Source organism: Brassica rapa, chromosome A09 (genome assembly GCF_000309985.2).
Source record: "Brassica rapa cultivar Chiifu-401-42 chromosome A09, CAAS_Brap_v3.01, whole genome shotgun sequence".
Taxonomy (NCBI): Eukaryota; Viridiplantae; Streptophyta; class Magnoliopsida; order Brassicales; family Brassicaceae; genus Brassica; species Brassica rapa.
In genome coordinates this window covers 30,780,410-30,801,495 of record NC_024803.2, presented here as the reverse complement: position 1 = coordinate 30,801,495, position 21,086 = coordinate 30,780,410, and the positions used below count along the sequence as shown (strand labels likewise).

The 21,086-nt window shown below is 31.5% G+C and overlaps 2 protein-coding genes across 2 annotated transcripts; both read right to left on the bottom strand.

The window, feature by feature from the left end:
* Window positions 1-4,411: 4,411 nt before the first annotated feature.
* On the bottom strand, window positions 4,412-6,420 carry LOC103840708 (protein JINGUBANG). Its single transcript, XM_009117224.3, has one exon. The coding sequence runs from the start codon at window positions 5,735-5,737 to the stop codon at window positions 4,511-4,513; it is 1,227 nt and encodes a 408-aa protein (XP_009115472.1). The 5' UTR covers window positions 5,738-6,420; the 3' UTR covers window positions 4,412-4,510.
* A 247-nt stretch (window positions 6,421-6,667) lies between these two features.
* On the bottom strand, window positions 6,668-17,432 carry LOC103840707 (metalloendoproteinase 3-MMP). The gene has a single exon (XM_009117223.3). The coding sequence runs from the start codon at window positions 8,011-8,013 to the stop codon at window positions 6,859-6,861; it is 1,155 nt and encodes a 384-aa protein (XP_009115471.1). The 5' UTR covers window positions 8,014-17,432; the 3' UTR covers window positions 6,668-6,858.
* Window positions 17,433-21,086: the final 3,654 nt, after the last annotated feature.

The following is a 21,086-nucleotide window of genomic DNA, read 5'->3' as shown; positions in this document are numbered from 1 at the left end:
TAAGATTTTTCTAAGAAATGGATGTGACATATGGAAATATTTATTTGTAAATACATTTGTCTAATCTTCTATGGTTAAATACTTAAATATAGTTGACAAAAAAATACTTAAATATAACATAAAAAGATTTGCTAATTAATTAGGGGTTTTTAGTAACAGTGTTTTGACTGTGATAATATTATTTTGATTTGTTTCTGCTCTAGTTTGAGTATTTTCCAATTTAATTAGCTGGTGGATTAAGAAAGACCACCTTTAAAACTGTATCAACTTGTTAGTTTTTTTTTCTCTTCTTTTTCTGTCCTGTCTTCACAAAAAGACTGTGATTGCTGGCTTGCATCAGTGTACAACTTTTCAGGAATATGTTTTATAACAAAAATGGTCCACATGGAATATATTGATTTAATTGAAAATTTTGAAACCCCAACGACGAGGACAATTCAACACAATCAGAGGGTCATTATCATGTTGGGTTTCATATATTCTAATAAACTAGTGATTTTGCCAAATCTTTTGTTGGCCTTTTATCGAGGGTAATGGGTAATATTTATGATTGTTTTGTAACAATAACTTTTTTAAGCAATGACTAAGATATACTTTACCGTCTTTGATTATTTTAGACTGAAACATTGGGGAACTCAATATTTTCAAATTTCAAAATGTTACTTTCACTTCAAGAGATCGAGATGTACTACATTATAATTATCAACCAAAAGATCGGGATTCCTACTACCAAAATGATTGGAACTGGACCAGGACCCCTGGTCTGAAGGTCATCACAATAGAACTATCATATGCTTGCGATTGTCGCTAGTTGATGGGTTTGTATCATCGTGATCATACTCAAAACTTATATATAATTCATGGGCTTAAATAACTAAAAGCCCAATAGTTGAATCAAAACGGCCCAGAACGTTAATCTCCTAGCGCACTTAATCAAGAGCGACCGCAAATGTTCTTTCTACTATTCCAAGTCTCCAGCAGTAGTCACAAAACTACTAATCGTGTGACAATATAAAATCTAGTGGATAATCTAGTGGTATGAGATTCTACCGATTAGGAGAAAAAGAAGATACACAATATTCGAATAAAGCGTGTGACGATATTATATTTAATCTAGTGGATAATTATAAGGTTTCTCTCCCCATACTTCTGACTTCACATGTGATACAAAATACATTTACACTAGGATAAGACCCGCGCCTTGCGCGGGATTAAGTTATTATTTTTATTATATTTTGGAGAATGAAACAATAGTTTGGCTTCATTTGGATTACGGGTGTTCAACCCGGATATCGGGTTGGTTTCTGCTCGGTTCAGTTTTTTTCGGTATTTGGTTAGTAAAATATAACTACTATTCTAAATTCATATTTACTTTGACTTTAGTCTTTCACATACTTTTGAAAGATTTCAACTGGACGACTAAATTGATCAGCCAATCTTGTTGCTTTAAATCATTAGTGTTTATATATATATATATTATTTAGTTTGAATATTAATTAAATAAAAATTCATATGCGTTATATTTTATGATCATTTGTAACTTATTATAACAAAAAAATAATCTATTGATCACAAAATTTTCAGAGTGGGAATATTCAAATTTCTAATAATATATAGACGTTTTGAAAAATTCAAATATAACATATAAGAAAAAATATAAATGTTTTTATTATATATTTAATGTGATTTTTTAATATCTTTCAATAATATAAAATTAAAAAAAAAAGAACTAAGATACCAAAATTGTTATCAAATATTTATTATTCATAATAATTAATTTTCATATATACGTTAATCATATTAGGTAATTTCGTAGCTTCTAATTAAGGAAAGTGGAAAAAAATTTTGGTAGATTATTTATCAATTCGATAGTTAGTTTAATAAAAAATATAATGTAAGTCAAGATGGACCAACCTATTTTTCTAAGAATAGTATATTTTATATAGTCATTTATTAAATGAGAATTTATAATCATACAGTTCTATGATCATTCATATCATTTTTTAACTGAATATTTAAATCATCGATAACAAAATTTTCAATGTGAAATCTTTAATAAGTTTATAATTTATAAATGTTTTTGAAAATTCATTGAAAGTTTTAATATTAAAATATTTATGTAATATTATGGTATATAGTATAATCTATATATATATAATATAAATATATATGTTTTATTATTAAATGATATTTTTACTCATATGGTTTTAAAATAATGTGTATCTTCTTATAATATTAAATAAAAGTTCATATTAATACAATTTTATGATCATTTGTAACTTATTATGACAAAAAAAATAATCTATTGATCACAAAATTTTCAGAGTGGGGATCTTCAAATTTCTAATAATTTATAGACGTTTTGAAAAATTCAAAATATAACATATAAGAAAAATATAAATGTTTTTATTATATATTTAATGTGATTTTTAAATATATTTTAATAATATAAAATTAAAAAAAGAACTAAGATACAAAATTTTTTATCAAATATTTATTATTCATTATAATTAATTTTCACATATACGTTAATCATATTAGGTAATTTCGTAGCTTTTATTTAAGGAAAGTGCAAAACATTTTTTGGTACGTTATTTATCAATTCAATAGTTAGTTTAATAAAAAGTGTAATATAAGTTAAGATGGACCAACTTATTTTTCTAGGAATAGTATATTTTGTATAGTTATTTATTAAATAAGAATTTATAATCATATGGTTCTATGATCGTTCATATCGTTTTATAACAAAATATTTAAATCATCGATAACAAAATTTTCAATCTGAAATTTTTAATAAATTTATAATTTATAAATGTTCTTGAAAATTCATTGAAAGTTTTAATATTAAAATATTTATGTAATCTTATGGTATATAGTGTTTAATATATATATATATATATATATTTATTTTATTATTAAATAATATTTTTTACTCATATGGTTTTAAAATCATGTGTATCTTCTTATAATAAAAATGTTAAACCATTGATCATTAATTTTTAACATAATAATTTTAATAGTTTTAGTCATTTATTGTCGTTTTTAAAAATTCAAAATATAACATATACGAAAAAATCTAAATTTTATTTTTATAGCTAATTTGATTGTTTAATTTATTTTAATAATATAAAATTAAACAAAAATGATGGAGGAGATATACATTGTTATCAAATCTTTATTATTAAACTCATTAATTGTCATATATATATTAGTCATTTATGGTAATTCCGTAGGTTTTATTTAAGGAAAGAAAATATCATATCATATCATTATATCATATAGTTTGACCAACTTATGTATCTAACAACATATAAAAATCGAATGTGGACCTACTTATTTTTCAATTGAATGTAATTGACTACCTAATTGAGTGACACCTATGCATTGGGGCCTCTTTTAATTAATACAAAATTGAGGTTACATCTTTTCAAATGTTCCTCAATTAATATATAAGGGATTATTGTATATTTGTATTCTAACATTTAAATCCAGTCTTAGTGGAAGACAAAACTGCGTGATTCGTTATGAAAAGTTCCATCCTCCCTTCATCAATGTTTTTGGTCAATTGTCGCAAACAGAAACTCACCAGACCACATGGTCATGATGATAACACACGTTGAAGTTCATACTTTTCTGTAATCATCTTTTGTACTTAAATATATATATACACATGTTCTTTGTTTCTATGACTCTTCATTAACAAATAAATACTGAACCCATTTTTTAAGAACTTCGTGTGAAGCAGTGAAGCCGTGAAGGTCATTTTTACTACATAGTCAAGTATCGACACTGAAATATCATGTCTTATATTTGTTTGATGAAAATATTATTTTATTGATCAATTGAGAAATATAGCATGTATAAAAGAATGGAGTTATTAAAAACTAGGTAAAGAAACGTAGAACAGAAAACGTTCACAGTATCTTATAACTCTTATACGCATCACAAGTTGGAGAATTCAAACCATCACCTTACCAATCCTTCATATTTATTTTGAGCTTTTTAACTGAAAAAAAAAAGAGAACTATACGGTGCATGGTCTTATCAATGAGACCGGTGAGTTTTTCAACTGCCAGTCCGGTTTAGATCAAGCAGCCTGCCATTAACACCATCCCAAACCATGTAGGTGTAAGGTAAACACAGAATAAATGGTTTTGTTCGCGTCCTTTTTTCCACAGAAAACATAGTCCTAATTAAATCTTGAGCTTCTCATTCTATCACCAGTGAGTAGTCGATTCTTTATTGAAAATGAAAGAAAAATAAATGAACCATATAATTCAACTCCAAGAAACTTCTTCTTTCCTTGACCGTAGTTGCTCCCAAGTTGTAGCCGATAAATGTTTTTGATAGATGTCTTATGAATGTCTCCATTGCACCATGTAAATAGTAACAGAGTGTGCTAGGTTTAAGGTTTAGGACTAACCCTACATATTTCCATTATCAGATAACAAATTCATAAAGTATATTGACAAATGTAAGAGAGACTACTCAAGGGTCATGACAAAGACTGTTAAACAGTCGAGACCCTCAAGTTCCAAACCTTAACAGAAAGATCAAGACTCCCACTATAAACCATACAAGAATAATCAGAATTAGAATCCGAACCGGAACCAGAAACCGAGACAGCCAAACACTTAACAGGTTTGGTGTGTCCTTCCAAAACCGCTAAACAAGAATAACCATCTTTCTCCAATAACCCTCTCCTCCAAACCCTCAAGCTCTTATCTGCTGATCCACTCAACACCAAATCAGACGCAACCGCTAAACACATAATCGCTTTCGTGTGCCCTCTTAAAGCTCCCACCACAGTCATATGTAACTCTTCATCATCACCATCTCCGTTGCTTAGCCTCTCCCACACAAGAATCGACCTATCACACGCTCCTGAGTAAAGAACCTTCCCGTCCTCACTAACGGCCAAAGCGTTCACCGCCGAGAGATGTTTCTTTAAAGTAGCGACCAGAGAGTGACTCTTGTCCTTCTTTCTCCAGACTTTAATCGTCTTATCTCCCGAACCCGTGTAGCAAAACCCGTCTCTAGACACCACGATGGCGTTGATGGCGTCGTCGTGAGCCTTTTCTATAGACTCCAAGCATTTGAAGTCGGATGCTCTCCATATCTTGAAACTCCGGTCCCACGAAGCAGAGTAAAGCAGAGAGCCGTCTTGTGACAAGGCTAGAGATGAAACGGCGTCCACGTGGTTTACCCACGTGGACTTCTTGTGCCGTCGGACTTCCACGTAGCTTTTCTGACTGAAGAGGCTAGTGAAACGGTCGTTCATCGTCGGAAGAGTCGCCACGCATTTGTACTTGGTTTCGTCGATGGTCTTCCATACCCGAATCTTGTGATCTTGATGAGCGCTTATCAGCTTGTCTCCAAGTATCACCAACGACTTAACCCCTCCGCTCCCGGCGGCAACTATGTTACCGGTGGATGAGAACGGTGGTTCACGAGGCCATACACGTATGTCTCCGTTAGAAGAGCCGGTGAATAGTGATTTCCGAGAGAGGGCGAGAGAAGAGACGTACGAGGAGTGATCTGTGAGAGTGGCTAGGCACTGGTGCTCGACGGTGGAGCTTTGCAGCGGAGAAGAAAGAGAAGGAACTAGTGGGAGACTTGGTTGAGACAGAAGTGATACCGACGTGGATGGTTCTGATTGGTGATGAGTAGATTTCTTTTGACATTCTGATCTTGTTTTATTGCAAGACAGAGGACAAGAACATGGGAAGAAACTCATTGTTATGTTGACTTAGCTGTAGAGAGCTTTGCTTTGTTTGTTTTGTTGTTTGTCGGGAATGATCGTTTGATATGCTTTGCTTTATACGACGAGACGTATCCCAAGGTAGGGAAGATTTGGGAATATTAATATAGTATTTGATGTAACTATAAACATTAATAAATGGTGTTAATGGGGAATTATATAGAAAGGTTAAAAATAAAAAGGCTTAGGGTTGTGTAGGGTGGGGGGACTTGTGAACCATGTGTCGTTAATGTGATAGCTTAATGATGTTTTTGTGTTAAATTAATATATCCTTTTGTTCCTAACTTCACTTTTTGTTTTTATTGTATTTTTTCTAATTTGTACTAAGATTATTTAATGGTCAAATTGAGTTGGGTGATCAAACCCGATGCTTCCAAAAGTTATGATAAATTCCTTCATCACGGTCAAATTGTCATCATTATTTTTCGTTGGTGATTACAGTACCATCTTAAACTTGTTCTCAACATTAAGCAATTCTCGTAATTAAGTTAATTAATAGTTTAAACTTTACAGCTAAAAACAATTAAATAGTTTGAACTTTCAAAATACACAATAGTCAGATTAAACCTTCTAGCTCAATCAAGTCACGCAGGGAATATGTGAACCAATATTTTAATTTGTTTTGATCATAGTTTTTTTTTTCTTCAGTCGTTCTAGATAAATAACCAAATCAGAAAAACTAATAGTTACTTCGTTTGAATCTGTATTTTAGTTTTGGTTGTTATAGTGGCTATCATTTTCATGTTCCTCTCTTCTTGTCTTGATCACTTTTTCATACGATATATTGAATATTACCGACTGTTCACTGAATACTTCATAGTCATATATTAACAACAATACACAAGTCCTCCTTTTTGTTCTTTTTGATCATCATGATTACTTGATTAGTGGTGCGAACTACAATTATAATTCATAAATATCATCTTAATCTTTCTTAATTAGTATCAAAACAATGTACAAAAATAGAAACAATGCATGAATGAAGAACCAACCTCTAAGTAAGAGAAAATATATATATGAAAATGAAAAAAAACTTTAAATAATAAATCGTATATGCAAACTAATTATCTAACCAAATCATGTAAGAGATTAATTATCTACAGAATATACATCAACAATCCAACGGTGGACATCAATAGACTAGTCAAAACCGAACTATAACCGTCGATCCTCCCAGCAGCACCGGAGTTGCCACTGCCAGTGTCTCGTTGTTCAGTGGCCGGTGTTGGAGTTCTAGACCCGTTGAAGTTAGGATTCGAACCATACAAATACTGAACACCTTCCACGTCATCGCTATGCAAATCAACCTTACGCCTCCCTGTCGTGATGGTCGGAAACATGATAGAGTCTTGAACCGAGGAATGTCCTAACCCTAGAAGATGTCCTATCTCATGAACAGCCACCGACTCAAGATCGACAGCCGCCCTCTCCGTGAGAAACCCGTCGCCGCCTTCGCCGGAGACTATCCAATTCTCGGCGCCGTCAAGGTGGAAATGTCCGTTCGGCGGCGAGAACGCATGCGCTAAGGTTCCCATGAAGCCGTCGAACGGTTCACGGTCGCCGTGTTCTCCGGTGTAGAATCCGATGCTGATGTCGGAGGTTGAGAAGCTTTCGACGCGCCTGAAAGTCAGAGGTATCACCTCCGCCCAGCGAACGAACGCGCGTGAGAACACGCTCTTGACCTCCTCGGTCAACGCGTTTCTTGGGTCGAACGCGTAGGTTAGGTTTCTGCGGCGCTCCGGCCACCGCGGCTCTCCGGGGAAGAAAGAGTAGCGTTTGACCGCGTGGAAACGTTGGCTCCTCCCCGAAAAGGAGACCTCGTAGGTCCTTCTTCTTCCACCGCCGCTAAGCATAGTCGAGGTGCCGTTGACGACGTCGGGAACGCCGCAGCGCGGGATCACGACGTGTTGAAGAGTGAGCTCGTCGAGTTCTCCGGTGATGTTTAGCTTGAAGTTCCGTTGGTACATCTCGACGGCACTCTTGAGGATATCGTCGAAGTCGTCGGTGAAGTTTCCGGGGAGAGTTAGGGGGATGTAACCGAAATGTTGGAAGTATTGTTTAATCTTGTAAAGGCCGTCGACTTTCATGCCAGCATGGCAGCCGGTGAAATTCAAGAATGCGTTCCATGCGTTGTCTGTGATGTTACGGCGGAGATCCGGCGGAATAGCTGAGCCGTTGGGGTAGAAACCGGCGGAAACGGGAGAAGCAACTAGGTACAACAAGAAAGCGCCAAAAACGCAAAACCTTATCATTGTAATGTTGGGATTTAGATTAGAGAGAGGGGCTATATATAAGCTAAAATGGGTAGAATCGTTTGAAGCTGATTTGTAATAGTTTTGAAAAGAAGATCATAGGAAGATTTTGCGACTTTGATTTGGTGAAAGCTGAGGCATTGTTTGCGTTTGGCGAATTTTCTTGGTTGAAAAGGCTGAATTATTCAAATGGAAACTTCCTCGGTCTTCGGCACGTTCGAAGGTTTCATATGAAGAAATAAAAGACCAACAAGAGGCTGCTAGACTGCTACTAAATGGTGTCGTTTTCTGGATATATTAATAGTTGAATTCTGAAACACTCATGAGATATTTGTTTATTGGTCTGAAAAATCAACGTACAATCTCCGCCTTACACGTGAAATGAGATGATTTGTCATGCAATCTTCGCAATAGGTCTGAGTCAGACCGTCTGACATATATTATTGCCTTGACCGATGTCTGTAACATATGGTTGGGTCTTGAGCAAGAGAATGGACAGATGTCCTAGATATATAATTTTTTTTTTTCACAAATTAAAATTCATTCCAATGAAAAGTACTAGTTTTGTTACAAGAGAGCTGACAGATAATCGAACATTCCCCAGACGAATAAGCCTACAGGAGGCAGCAGTTAGAACATACACATAAGCCCACATGTAGGCGCCAGCTAGAACCCACACAGGGGTAACTTACAAACACAAGACAAAAGTTGAAAACCAAACTAACCAAAGTAAAACGATTACTATCCTACCTGGGAATTAAGCAACCAACTTAGCAAATTTTAGAACTTGACGGAGGCTAATGAACGGGAATTATCGCTGCTGATCCTTGATCGCCACCCGATAACCTCCACTTCTCGCACCCAAGACACCACGACCTATAACGTCCAAGAACCCAAGAACCTCAAGACTTCATAACCCGACAAGAGGATCACAGGACCACACCTCGATCAACACTACCTTCGGATACGGGTGTGACACACTCACCAGTGCCCACTATCCCCTAAATAGAAGTCCAACTAACACAACATCGAAATCGAAGCCTTGCCCAACAGAACTCTCCGGAGTCACTCACGGCAGAAGAACCGAAGGAAAGCACTCACTAAACCCACCACCATTGGAAACTAAATCTGCTAAATCAGTTCACAACCCAAGCAAAGCGACATCGAAAACTACACTGGCCAAACCATATACTAACCGATGCTAAAACAAAACACCAACAAGGATGACTTACACAACAGACAAACCCAACACCACCGCTAAAACACAACAAGACCAATCGCATCACCAACCCAAAATATGAAAGGACTGAAGAGATAACTCGATAAAAAGCCACCAATCTACACCGGAAGCTGACCTAAACCACAGGCCACCCAACCTCCACGGAGACCATGACCCAACACGAGCTCCTCGAACAAACACCACCCGCTAACCCAGATGCGAGCCCTAAACGAATCTAAACCGAAGATCTACACAATACAAAGAAAAGAAAGCTAACGGGACCGGCGGTGGCGCTAACGGAGCCGCCACGCGCCGGTCACCGGAGATGCAGAGGCGAGTTTTTGAGGGGGGTAGAAGAGAGGGATGAGAGGATAAGGGAGAGAGAAATGTCGTAGATACTTACGAGTTTTCGATGTCCTAGATATTTATACAGCATATTTTTGAATATCCAATTAATACTCGAAAATCCAAGAATTGAAAATTTACTTTCAAGAAGTATTGTTATTTGGAAAATCAAATTTAAATCTTTATATATGAAGATGAAATTACGAAATTATTAATTTTGAGCGACCTTATAATCATATGCAATCTCTTATATTTTCCAATATTTTATGTTAGTGCAAACATTATTTCCACCTTGTAGTAGTTAGTTTACCGTCTGATTTTAATATGCATCTCAGGAGTTGACAACATAAATTACTTACAATGTTTAAGTTTGATATCACCTTTTGGTAAAAAATTAAGTCTGACTTTGGATAGTGAGTACCGATATCAATATCACAAAGACACAAATTACTATATTCTGCTACGTGACATAATCTGTATTTTGGAAATTTTGCCACTAATAACATGACTAATGGGGATACAAAGCTATTGATAATTCGAGTTTAGATTTCAATATAACTAATCCACAAGTCATGGATTAGATATGTACGTGTGGGTAATTTATCCCAAGATTTTAAAGAGATAAAACACAGTTTCAAATTTTAAAATCTTGTTCAATGAGATTAATAATCTGTATAGCTAGAGAAGACTCTCCTATTATTCTTACTAGTATATTTTCAAAAACTATGCAAGTTCTTTAAACGTCCAAAGATTAGCATTCATTTATAAAACTGCTTATATCCTCAATGTTTTTTTTTCATACCAAAAAGTCATTTTAAGAATATATGAACTTAAATAAAAAGAAATCAATCAATATAGGTTTGGAGGACGAGTAAAAAAAATTATTTTTAAAAGATTCATTTTTTATATTTTCAATGCATGTTTTATTAATTAATTGCAAAATTTAAAAATTTTAATTTCACTAATTGATTTTTTATTGGCTTAAAATTGTGGAAAGAATATAAACACAAAAATTATGCAAATTTAATGTGTTTTATTATAATGTGTAAAAAAACTAGAATATGGTTCTTTTAGGAACATAGTGAATATATTATATGCGACATTTTAAAAAATCGTGTAAGAAAAATTCAAATCCGGTCCTATTTCTAAAGATTGAACGTGTTTAATGAAATTTAAAAGATAACACTAATGATATACATTTATACGTTCTGAATCGCAAGTGTCGACTCCTTTGTTTTGTTGTTCAAACCAGCCCAGGAGAAAGTAAAGTACAAAGCTGACCACTGAAACTCAAAACCAAGTGAAAATCTAAAGGACGTCCACAGGTTCAAGTCATTCTTTCTTATCTCATGGACAACCTATTTCTTCTTTATTGGGCTTAATTCTCTAATATGGGTTAACAAAATAAAAAACAAGTCTGTGTATATATTCAACTCTCTCTTTTATCTCTCCTTCTCTATTTAGACGCATGCGACCGAAAATAGGTCAGACACACTGATAAGTGAAAACACAAGAGTACGGTGCATATTTTGAGAGCAACGTTTAAGTGGAATGTGGTAATTCGTGGAATAATACCAGGGCCATATCTGAAAATTTTGGGGCCTTAAACATTTATTAAGAACATTTCTAATTTTTTTTCATGAATATGGAATAAACAGATATATTTAAGAACGTGAAAAGAGTACAGTACTACTACATAAAACCCACAAATACAATTCGGAAATATGAAACTTTATGCTTCAATTGTACAAAAGAAATTAGAAGCAAAAATTATTTATTATTTCATTGTGAAATCTGACTTTAGAATCTCTATATATTATAATTTACACACGTGATAAGTCATAAATCCAAAATAGCAATTAAGGTTATGAATGGAAACAATGTAATCTCAGAATTCAGTGTAGATTTGTGAAAAACGCATTTAAGACACCAATCAAACATTTTGCTTAAATAAAGGCGTTTCTAAAAGTAAAGTAACATTAAATATGCAACAGGAGTAAAAAATGGCAGCTGTTAGTAGACCATAGTCCAATAACGCATAACAATCTATACCCAGCGTTTTTGGCAATTCAGCACTGGTTACTGTTTAAAAAAAGTTAATTTTAATAATATAAAATACCCACGTTGGCAGATGTAAATATACCCATTGTACATCATATTTTAAGATATTTTTTTATAATTATAACAAAAACAAAAAAAATCCTTATTTTGAAAACTAAATAGACTAAATTAAAATTACTTTAACTAAATGGTTAATTAATACATAAAAATTAAACTAAAATAAAATAATTTGATTTCATAAACTGAAAATAAGATAATAGTATTAATACTAATCTAGTTATTATGTTTATTAAATATTAATAAAATATATTTAGTTATAATTGTATCACTTTAATTTAAAAATAGATATATATATATATATATATGTATATATTATATATTTATAAAAATTATAGTACAATAACAAGTAAACTTAACCGAAACCAAATTGAGTTTTTAGATTAAAGAGTTCTCCTTCTTAGTTATATAAATTTGAATTTTTATTTCAAACAATTTTTAATATCTCACTTTTTTTCAAAAGTATTATATATATATGTATATATTTATATAAAAAATGATTTTTTTGTTTCAAATAAAATGTAATATCTAAAACTATATTAAATATATTATGACATCATCACTAGACAACTAAACATAATTTTTAATTGTATTGGTAAATTTATTTAACATTATTTCTTACATCATAACCGTATTACTTTTATCAAAACCGCACTACTTTTTTTTATCGATTCCGCACTTATTCCGCAAACCGCACGAACCGCAGTTGGACCGTACCTCACTTGAAATCTGCACCGCTTATATTATCAAAACCGCGGTTACCATTCAGACTCTAAGGTAGTGATTGGCGACCTTGTGCGGTGCGTATTGTGAAGCGTTATTTTAAAAAACGCACATGCCACACCAATCACAAAATAAACGAAAAGCATTTGCGTTTTTGTTAGGAACATGATGAAATACGCACATGGAGTTGTAGGCATGTAAAATAGTTCATTCTACAAAATACCGCACTTGAAATTTTAGGTGTGTGATAAGCAGCGGATTTTCCAATAACATACTACACATTGACACTTGAAATTTTAGGTGTGTAGTTTTGTAAAAATAATTTCTCTAAAACTAATAAAAATAAAAGTAACAAAAGATAACTATAAAAACTATAAGTGATTATTTATAAACATTTTTAAAAATAAATTTAATGTTTGTACATCTTTTTATTTGTTTTCGGCTTGTGTTAAAAACCGTATTCGGATAAACCCTTTAAATTATTAAAAAGAGGTCAAACTCAATAAATTTAGTGACAATGTTCAAAACTAAAATTAATTGAATTACATGATTTAAAATAATAATTATTTTATTTTTAATATTTATATATCAAAATTGTAAAATATTTATATTTATTTATATTTGTTGATATATTTATTTTGCATTGTTTTTGTCAATAATATATAATTTTTTCTACAAAATTGCTTTATTTTTGATCAAAACCGCACTATATTTTCTATCAAATCCGCACTACTTTTTCTATCAAATCCACACCATAAACCGCATGAACATCAGTTGGACCGTACCGTACATTAATTCTGCACCGCACATTAATTCTGCACCGCTTATATTATCAAAAGTGCGGTTACCATTCGAATCCTAAGAAAAATAAAACATTTTGCTATTTGGAAAGCTTTTTGATTTGTCATGCATATACGAGACCAAATTTGGGCTTTAAGTTCAAATTTTATAATGAGATTATTAAGGTAGTGATTGGTGAATATGTGACAGCGGAATTCAAAGCGGTTTTCTGAAAACCACAGTTCAGTTACCAATCATGTTTTTTGTTTTCTGATGTGCGATATTAGGAGAGAGACAAGTCAAAACCGCACTTCTCTAAAATGCACTATAAAATGTTGATACGCACATGAAAAATACAAGGAAGGCAATATCATGCGGTTTTGTTCAATTACGCAACAGTGTCTAGCTTTTTCAACAAAATCATTTATTTGCAATACAATATATTATGTGGATACTAATATTATACTTCATTTACTAATAAGTTATCCCCTTCTAATGTACTTAATTTATAGAAAAAGTTTACCTTATTAGTGTTAATCTATCTTAATTATAATATAATCAGTTTATAAACCATTATTTTAATTTTCATATCATAATAAGATAATATAATAATAAAAAAAGATAATGTAATAACATCATATTTCTTTATGTTTTTTTTTCTTCTTTTGAATTTTTTTCCATTACATTATGATTTGCTATTATTCTATTAGTTTTAAAATAAACTGTAGATATCAAACTGTTTTTATTAGTTGATATAATTATATGAGAAAATACCTAACATAGTTTGTGTACCCTCTCACATCTAAAATAACATTACCAAACCTATAACTAAATAGATACCAAATATCTAAAATATAATATATATTATAAAATGAATATTAGTTATGTTTAATTTTGTAATAACTAAATATTTAATAAGTATAATTTGTAAAATAAATATTTTATACGGTCTTCAAAGTTACCCAAAAAGTATTTAAAATAAAATCATCAATAATGTTTTATTGTATTTTACTTAATTATATATATATATATACAAATGTAAAATTTTATTTCAAATAAATTTTGGTATTTAAAATTTCTGTTAATAAAGAAAACTTATAGTCGATAATATTTTTTTTTGTATTTATATTTTTTTTAATATATATGTAATTTAAATTTTTAATTCAGATAAATTTTGGTATTAAAATTTTCTAAATAAGAAAAAAAATTACATCAGTAAATAGAGCATTTTAACTTTAAATTATACTTGATTTCATTGATATTTTTGTTTAACATTTGTTTTTTGAATTGTTCAATTCCGCAAACTATACATGTTTACCAATCAACACAATTCCGCACCGCTAATTTTTTTAAACCGCACTTGTCCTGTAAACAGCACGAATCGCAGTTGGACTGTACCGTACTTAAATTTTGTCCCGCTAATATTATCAATTCCGCGATCACCATTCGGACCCTAAGATGCCCCAAAATGTCATCCATGTGTAATGATGAACTTGAGAAGACTAGTCTTAAATTTTGTGTAGATATAAATGTCCATGTTGGACCGTCCTAATCCAAGAAGAATAAACTATTGAAAATGAAATTGAATGAGGAATAAGAGACAGCTTATCATTACTGGAACCTTCCATGACTCTAGTTAGGGTCCTGAAACTTTGCTTCTCATGAACTCTTATAGATCATGAACGATTTTTCTTTTAAACGACTCAGACCTTTTTTTTTTCGAATCAGACCTTTCAAATGCCTTTAAAAAAAATGTTACCGTTCTTTAAAAAAAATTTCAAGAACATGTTAACTAACATAATATTTTCAAAGAAGAAATCTGCAAAAAGGGAGAAAACTGCTTTATTATATATGAATATTAGATTGAATAGTTGGTATGCTTAAAGCATAGTTTATATTTGACGTAAAACGATATCTTATAGGGAAATTGCACCTATGACGTTCAATTTTTTTATAATTCACAAACTAACAAACAAAAAAAAGTCAAACCGATATTCTATGTATATTCTATAATAATAGCAATTCTATCTTTTCTCTTTCTTCTTCTTACCAGTTGCATTTTTTCTTCCTTTTCTGTTCTTTTTTTTTCATCTAATCACCAATGTTTACAATTTGTGGTTTACTACTTAAATTTGGATTTGTGTCTAATATGTAGAGGTTGTGGGTAGAGTAAGAGTCCTATACTATTTCGATAATTTCATAATTTCACCAATATATACTATACTATTTATTTTGTTTCATTCTATTTGGATTTAGAGTTATATTTGTATTTAAGGTTTATATTTGGGTTTAGGGCTACTGATTAGGGTTAGGGTTTAGTATTTAGTACTCCCTCTGTTCCTTAAAGTAGGATGTTTTACAGAATTTTGATGTTCCAATATATAAGATGTTTTCATTTTTCTAGGTAACTTTTACTTTATTAAAAACTGTGTACCCAATCATATTTTAATAATTTATTTTTTAATTGGTTGAATATCATTAGTTTATAGTTTTAATGATACTTTCTACACAAAAAGTAGTTTTTTTAATATATATGTTTCTACCTAAACATTCTACTATTAGGAATAGAGGGAGTATATGGTATGTGGAGGTTGGGGTAAACATTAACTTCTTACTTGCAATCATAAACATTTCATAATTTCATCAATATATACTATGTACTTTGTTCCGTTCTATTTGAGTTTAGGATTTATATTTGGATTTAGAGTTTATATTTGGGTTTTAGGTTTAGTAAATAAGATTTAAGGTTTAATACTTAAGATTTACTATACTATATTTTTTGTTATGTTCTATTTGGGTTTACGGTTTATATTTTGATTTAAAATTTATATTTGAGTTTAGTGAATAAGGTTTAGGGTTTAGTATTTAGGTGTTGTTGGTGGTATTGGGATATGATTTATTATTTAGGAGTTGAAATGGGGTTTGTGTTCTATATTATTTTGGTGATATGGAATAGAATACTTTAGTTTATTACAATGGATAATTCTAGTTATAATGATTATATTTTATATTTAAAATTAGATTATTACAATGAAAGATTTGTATTGTATAGTTTAATATTACACAATATAATTTAAGAGTACATAATATATCTGAAAATTTTTATATTTGAATTTAGGGTTTAGTGATTAGAATTTAAGGTTTAATATTTTAGAAAGTGGGACTGAGATTGAAGTCATCATTAACTTCTTCCATACAATAATAAACATTCCATACTATTTAGGTTTAGAGGTTATATTTGGGTTTAGGGATTATATTTGAGTTTAGGGTTTATATTTGGATTTAGAGTTTAGTGATTAGGATTTAAGCTTTAATATTTAAGGGTTAGAGGTGAGGTTAGGATAAGGTTTAGTATCTAGAGGTTGTGATAAGAATGATGTCTTGTACTATTTTGGTGATATGGTACAAAACTTTGTGAATCAATATGGTATAGTAATTTGAATGTCAATTTTATTTTATGAACATAACATATAAAATTGTGGGTTATATAAGTTAGTATCGACGTCATTTCTATTTTATTTGTCACCGGTTACTTGTTGTAATAAAGGGTATAACCGAATGGGTTTCACCTTAAATGTTATTAATTTAATTACGTCAAAATCAATGTTATTAATTTAATTACGTCAAAATCATTATACTTGTAATTTTAGCCATTTAGCAAATCAATGTTATATCGCTTACTAAACACAATAAACTATTGCAATCTTATACAATAAAGTTGGCTTGTCTCTCTCCTTATTAAGCCACATCAACATTGATTATGGGGCAAATGAGAACACCTGTCACCTAAAAAAAATTAACAAAGACGAATCTTTGTATCGAGCTTTTTTGGGTTTCTGATAAATTTACAAGGCCTATACAAAGTATGCAAACAGGCCCTTTAGTGTTTATGTTTCTGTCCGCCATGGCTCTTGGGTTCACATCGACTCCGACTACTCATGTGTAACGTCTACAGTCTTCATTGTTCCAAAGTTTTTCTTAAATTAAAAGCCAACTATTAGTTTTCCAATCCTTGAGTCTAACTATTGCGATGGTCATAAGTTTTCAACCGGTGGAGACGAGGCACATAAGGTAATTGTAGAACGCTTTGATTTTTGGGCGTCCAGATTCATGTTTTTTTTTCTTTTGGAAAGGAGTATCCTGTGTATGCATTTTAAATAGCTAATCAAGAGTTTCTTCATTAAGAAAACAAGAATCCTAATGGAACAGCAAAGCATGAGGACGATCTGGAATCTTGGAATTGGTGAGTTTTGTGTGCACTTCACATGATAAGCTTTATCATATTTTCAACTACTAAGCTGAGATCTCTTATGCAGAGCAAAGCAGAATGGACGAAATGGAGTATCTTGCCTATGTGCTTATGTTTTTTCTTTTGAGGAAGGTATATATGCTTACATCATTTGATATATTTTCCTCATTACTCTCGATTTATCTTGCTACTCCGTATTGGCAATTACCAAAAAGCAGAAGTATGAAAAGATCAGTTAAAATAAAAGGCCACCTGTTGAAGTAATAATTATGAATTTGTTTCTTTTGAATAAGCGTTAAAGGTAGCAGAAGAGTTCCTTATTTACCCAATACTTCATTCATAGATACAATATTTATTTCCATTGGGCTCTCTGTAAATCATTCTTGCCTGAGTTCACATCATACTTAATCAATGTACGGCCATTGTGGTTTGCAGAGAAACCAGACTATCCATACCTAAAGAGGCTTTTCAGGGATATTTGTATGTAAGACGGCTGGGACAACTCTCTATTTTTTCTTACTTTTCTGTAACTTACCGAAGACTTCTATATAAAATCTAAACAACTTCTTCATAATGTTTTATAGTTGCAGGTTATTAGCTTGCATATGCTAAATCTTCTAGAGCATATTATCATATCCTCACGATTGTCTGTGTTCCAACTATCGAGTCTTAGACCAGCTCTAAATCCTCCAGTGCAATCTGGTTAGAGACCAAAGAACCATTGGGTAAGCCATTTACTGTATTACTTGCATTTGCATTAATTCTTCGGGTAAGCCTTTAGCTTCATTGATGATGAATCAGTATACATGATGCCTACGAGATGGTGAGGAAAGTTGGAAGGGCGAAATACAGTGAGGTGTTTGAAGACATCTATGCCACTGATAATGAGAAATGCGTTATCAAGATCTTGAAGCCTATGAAGAAGTAGGTTTAGTAGATCCAAACGCTTAATGTCCGTTGTATCCTTCTTTTGGTCTTTGAATTCATCTTTGACATAAATCTTGTTCCTTTGATGCTGATTAAGGGAGAGATTAATATTATGTGCCTTTTTGAGTAACATTCTACTTTTGGTCTTTTTAGTTGTTTAGTTTAGATCTTAAAGACAAAGATTGGTTTAAAATATGGTGGAATTGGTTCGAAACAGCAAGTAAAGCAGCATAGTGAAAACTTAATAGCAGTTGCACCAGACCACTTGAACAAAACTGAAAGAAAGATATGATGGATGATTCAGAGGTGACACTTAACGAGTATTTTCTCACTGCCCTGAAATGTGGAATGCCTCTAGCTTCGGAATGGTACTTCTATCTTATTTTTCTCTCTTATATATTAGAATAATATTATTCACATTAGCTAATTTGCAGCCAAGTCTCTGACATGGTTTGAGTTCTATACTCAAATACATATATTGGTTTATTGTAAACTTTTTAAAGTTTTGTTCTCGGAGAGATATAATTGACTAACGCTTTTGACAAACTCTGTACGTGTACGAGATGCACTGCGTTGCATGTTGTTTTGAAAGATCTGCAGTACGACTTATGATGAAAGTTGTAATGCATATTCTAGCGTTTAAGTAAGGGATTTTGTGGTTGAGAAAATGTGCAAGTTGTGACAAGTTTTGGACCATCTGACAGTATTGTTGTGGTTGATAATAAGCCTTATAGTCAATCAGCAGAACCTTAGGAAAAATCATTTTATGATCTAGAGGGGTGATTGTGATATGCTGATAATGTGTAACAGAAAATATGATATGCTGCATAAAATGAAACCAATATTCAGTGCATTGTTTAGTCGTAGAAACAAAGAACTCTCCCAAAATAGAATTTTCACAAAGAACTCCCCTAAAATAGAATTTTGGGAGGAAGAGAAGAATAGGAACGAAGAGTACCAATTAAGTGAGCCAGATATTGAGCACAATTGGTAAAACTTCTTAAAACAATTCAAACGTTGTGATTTTACAAGTTACAACGATGTTGTCTTGGGGGAAGAGTAATTACAAAGTGTTAAGAGCAAATCCACTGACAGCAGTTTTCACTAAAAACGTAGCTGAGGGATAACATAAGAAAGAGAACAGAGAAAGACAAACATGATTTGAATGCTTTTTGGAATGTTCATGTTTTTAACTTTTATTCTGGTGTTAGAAACTTAGTGTTTTCTCTATCAAAATTTGCAAATTATATATGTTTTTTTTCCGGCTTACTGTTATTGCTCGATTTAAACTGTTTTTGGGTTGGCTCTTGGTTGTTATTCAAAAAATATTTACAAATAAGATATGTTTGAAGTTGGAGCTTGATGAATAAAAGGTGAAAATATAAGAAAATGGTGAAATTTATGAAAGTTTCATATGAAATGAATACAACAAGAATCAGTTGTGCATAACAGAATGAAGACACTCAAAATTAGTTGAACAGACATACCATAGCAGACTTAGATAAAAAAGGCAGAAATAGTCCACAAACTTAATCAAAATTGTGTATCACTCTACGAGCGAAATTATTTCCATCTGATTCCAATCCCAGTTTCGATCCAGTTCAATAAAACTAGGAAAAGTCAGAAGTAAATATTCATACTTACAAAATAGAGTAGTTGACCAAAAAAGAGAAAACAAAATATCTGACCAATTATAGATGCACAAGAGCAACAATAATATCTCACCAATGTCACCGATCCAACATAAATAATTGATGTGAACATGCTATTACTATAAGTAGATGAAAAAAATATTTTTGTTATTCAAGTGAAATATAATGATGACAAAAAAGTGAAATATAATAAATTATGTTCTAGAATACCTTTCCCCTTCTACTGACATAAGAAAATAATACATTTTCTGATTAACACTAAACCAAAAAACTCGAGAAGATAAAACATGTTAGATTAGCCACATACAATGTAAATTTAGTATTTAGTTTTTTTATAACACTGAAAGTAACATAACAACAGTCTGTAGTGTTACACCATAAAAAAGTATGTGGTGTTCACAATGAAAACAAACATCAACAATAAACCACAAAAACATGAGAAAAAGATGTCAGTAGACACCATAAAAACGATGGGGTAACGAAAGATGAAGAGAAAATACATGATAGTCTTGGGTGAGTTTTAGTATTTGGTTAAGGAAACTTTTGAATATAAACATTGTTAGAGACGCACTCATAATCACATATCATAGAATACATTCAGATATACCACAATCAAACATAAAACTCTAACACACAATAAAAAAATATTATTAAAATAATACATATATAATCTCATGCAAGATGACAAAATAAAAATAATAATCTCATGCAAATACAACATAAGAGAACGTATTTCCATTAAAAATATATAGATGAAATGAATACTAAAATTAAAATAGTACAATGTCACAAAATGTAGTTGATAGCTAATAAAAATCCAAACAACTAAGAATTATAAACAAATATGAAATGTTAAATATATATATATAATCTAATTAGAAAAATAATTATATTTATAATATTCAATTTTAAGTAAAATTTCAAATTTTTTAAAAATTAAAACACAATTTAATATATAATAATTTTAATGTAAACTCACCCGCCCGTAGGGCGGACCAACCCCTAGTATAGTTATATAGTCGCAGTTTGATTTAAAAATCGTGAGAATCAAGAGGGAACA

Excerpts from the sequence above, each read along its gene's own strand:
- LOC103840708 (XM_009117224.3), bottom strand. The coding sequence starts at position 5,737 with ATGAGTTTCTTCCCATGTTCTTGTCCTCTGTCTTGCAATAAAACAAGA.
- LOC103840707 (XM_009117223.3), bottom strand. The coding sequence starts at position 8,013 with ATGATAAGGTTTTGCGTTTTTGGCGCTTTCTTGTTGTACCTAGTTGCT.